Raw genomic sequence first — 3,517 nt, 5'->3', positions numbered from 1 at the left:
TAGCTGTGTTAATTATTATTCCCCCACTAAATGAAAAAAATTAAGATTGTATTATTATCTAGAGATAATTAATAACAGGAGGTGAAATGCAGCTCCAGATTGGCTGAGCGTGGGGTGACATCATCAGCACGCTTCTTTTCCAATTGACCCATATTTATGCCGCATGCTCCCATTCACCCCAAGTCCACACTTTCCTGTGTTCTTTTCAAGAACATCCTTGACAAGGACACGAGTCCGTACTCGCGTTCTTGTGAATTGATAAACGGCTATTGACAAACGTTTGACTTGACTGTTTAGAAGAAAAGCGGAACCTCAGCATGGCTTCTCAGACCCTTTGTTTGTTTAAGTCAGTAAAGATGCTCAAAAGCTTCACTGAAGTTCTCCTTTTGCTTTTTTTTTTTTGGTTAGAATCGGAGAAATCTTGCACTAAATAGAAGCCATGTCTTAGCTCCATCAAGAAGCTGCTATAACCTATCAATACCTGAGCTCCATCTCAAATAACTTTAAACTCCCCTTCCTATTGGTGCAGACTTTGGGTTCCTAACCAATAGTAAATATTTATGTATTTTGGACCCATCAAAATATATAAAACAGTTATTTGAATAAAAAAATTTTTTTATATTTTCTGCAAAATCAGATGTTTTTGTTCTGCACCTCTCTAGATGTTCTGTGTTTTATCATTTTTTGAAAACTATTTTGATAAATAGTTTGCAATCTGGCCTATTATGGTTACAGAAAAGCGCCGTAGAATTATTGGCCCTTCTCCCTCGCTGTGGTTGGTCCAGTCTGTTTTTGACCGGAGAGTATTGAAGCAAACCAGACAGACTTTATAGTTTAAGTTTTAATTGAACTTGAGATGAATGACTTGAGAATTGATTGGATATGATGTAAGACCCAAAGAATGATTTGGGATCTTTCCCTATATTCAAACTGTCTTACCTTGAAGTTTTGAATAAGGAGTAGGAACTAACTCAAAAGATCCAATTTTAACCTTTAGAAATTTCAAACTCAACTGGAACCCTTAAAGGCCGTAAATGGACCCCAACATGTTCCTCATACAGTTAAAGAGATGAGACGGATGAGCCCTGCTGTCAAATTCTGATAGAACATACAGTGGTCTGCTGTTGTTCTTTTGTGGCCTCAGTGATCACAAAGAGGGCAGCGCTGCTGTGTTAGCCTGCTAAGCTAATTCATGGCTGATGTGGAGAACAATGTGGTTAGCAGCAGTTTGTCATGTCTGCTTTAGGAGCTGCGCCTGAGCAAAAAGCAGACAAACCAGGCAGAGATGGTCTCGCACAAACACACCGCCATAACTCTCCAGACTGCACATCTGATCAGGAAGGGGGAGAAAGTGAGGCAGCGAGACGCGCTTCCATCTGCGAGACAAATGGTTTTTGTTAGACAACCTTCTGATGTTGATTTGGGAGAATCCCCATCCCAGTCATCATCCGCACCTACTCACTCGCACAACGCACACACACACACACACACACACACTGCTAAAGTCATGTAAATAAATGTGGAGACAGCAGTCGGAGGCACAGCTCCAGGTCTGAACCACATCTGCTACCGGACCTGCCGCGCGCACATGCACAAACACACTTTACTGCATTTGTCGAAAAACCTGGTCTCTGGTTGTTGCGCTCGTCTAGAAGCACACACACGTACACGCACGTCAGCTCACCACAAAAGAGCAACCAGCAAATGACAGCAACCACCACCAATCAGTCACGGCTGGTTGGTCCTGCGCCGGCTCTGTGTCAGCTCCTGAAACAGTAGAAGACACGCCAACACCAGCATACAAACACACGTGCAAAACACACACCAGACGCAGGGAGATAGGTCATGGACTTCAGAGGTTGTTGGACCGATTCCCTTTCTTTATGCCTGGCTTCTGTAACTAACCCCCACTTCGTTCTGTCGTCCTTTCGCTGCTCTTGGCTCGTAGAGCCGCACCAACTAATCACAGCTAACCGCACTAAGATGCCTGTGCCAACGCGCACTACTGTTAGGTTCACATATTGCATGCATGTGTTGAATAAAGTGACTAATAAATATTTTGCTGTTTCTTATACAATTGTGTCTGAGCTCAGCTGGTGTAGGGATTATTCACAAATTGTAACATCTGTAGTGGAGCATCGCTGATGTCTCCGTTTTTTGGTGTGTTTGTCTGCAGTCATGAGGAGCTCAGCAGCTCCCATCCCCTCTACGGTCATGGAGAGTGCAAGTGGCCTGGCTGTGAAGCACTGTGTGAGGACATGGGACAGTTTATCAAGTGAGTAAATGAAAAAAAATATTAATACACTAGTTTAATGCTGGAAAAATAGGCTTTTGTTTTTCTTTAAATCATATAACTGGGAAAAATATGCAGAATCTTATTATGTTGGAATATATACCTATTTGATTTAAAGGGTTGTACATTGCTAACTCGTTATCTGATTCAAAAGTGACCGACTTTCCAAATTGAGATGGGAATATATCAAGTCGAGACATAATCAAAGCTGGCAGATTTCTACTCACAACTCTGTGTGCGCTTATGTTAACTTATAAGTAAGTCGTTTAGCTAACATCATTTGGCATCTGATTTATTACAGATGTGTGTCCAATTTATTGCTTTGGACCACATTAAAGGAGGTGATGTAATGGCTGACGGATCCTGCAAAAGGTTGCAAAAAACAGAACAGAATATTAATACCTCCAGACTTTATCCCATTATTTAAAAGTTTTATTCATTTGGGATCCATTTATCCATCTGTGGATCCTTTCCTCCTGTGATTTCTGCAGGTACCATATTAAAGACTGGATCGATGAAGAAATATATGCCATTACTTAATCGTGAACTTTTGTATTTATATTTAGAAATGACCAGAAAATGAATGAAAACTCTAGAAAATTATGAAACTATGATATGATGAATATATAGGATGTTTTTTTTAACGTATAAGATGTTAACAAAAAATCAAAGTTAACATTAAGGTTAGTTTTACAGAAAAGTTTATTTATTTACTACAAAAGGGGGATTTCAGCTTTGGTGGGGTGACAGTTGCATCAGGTGGAGGAGTTTACCCTGCAATCGGAGGGTTGTCGGTTCGAGCACCAGCTCCGGCTTTCAGTGTTGGGGTGTCCTTGGGCAAGACACGTCACCTGCAGGGCCTACTGATGGAGCTCAGAGGGCCTGGTGGCGCCAGTGTAAGGCAGCCTTGCTTCTGTCAGTGAGCCTCAGGGCAGCTGTGGCTACGATGTAGCTTACCACCACCAGTGTGTGTGTGTGAGTGGGTGAATGACTGAATGTAGTATAAAGCGCTTTGGTCAAGTTCCCTGACTTGAGGAGGCACTGTATAAGAACAGGCCATTTTATAGATAAATAACTTTAAAAGTGCTTTAAAAGAATCCATTACAGTGGTTTTTATTGTCTTTGGCCACCTGCCACTGCGGTTAAAATTCAATTATTAAATAGGTAACTTCAAAGATATTGTTGTATAAACTGTAGCAGGATAAATCAGTTGTTTTTGGTAAT

General features: G+C 41.2%; 1 protein-coding gene across 3 annotated transcripts in view; it reads left to right on the top strand.

The window, feature by feature from the left end:
* Positions 1-3,517, top strand: part of foxp4 (forkhead box P4) — a 138,062-nt gene that overhangs the window by 112,055 nt on the left and 22,490 nt on the right. For all 3 annotated transcript variants that reach the window (XM_015372452.1, XM_015372451.1, XM_015372450.1), the window contains one exon: positions 2,177-2,275. In XM_015372452.1, coding sequence (XP_015227938.1) covers positions 2,177-2,275 — 99 coding nt within the window. The remainder of the gene's footprint in view (positions 1-2,176; positions 2,276-3,517) is intronic.

This window comes from Cyprinodon variegatus, unplaced genomic scaffold (assembly GCF_000732505.1).
Source record: "Cyprinodon variegatus isolate N-32 unplaced genomic scaffold, C_variegatus-1.0 Scaffold72, whole genome shotgun sequence".
Lineage (NCBI taxonomy): Eukaryota > Metazoa > Chordata > Actinopteri > Cyprinodontiformes > Cyprinodontidae > Cyprinodon > Cyprinodon variegatus.
Note: the sequence above shows the minus strand (reverse complement) of the source record. Positions and strands in the feature narration are given on the sequence as shown.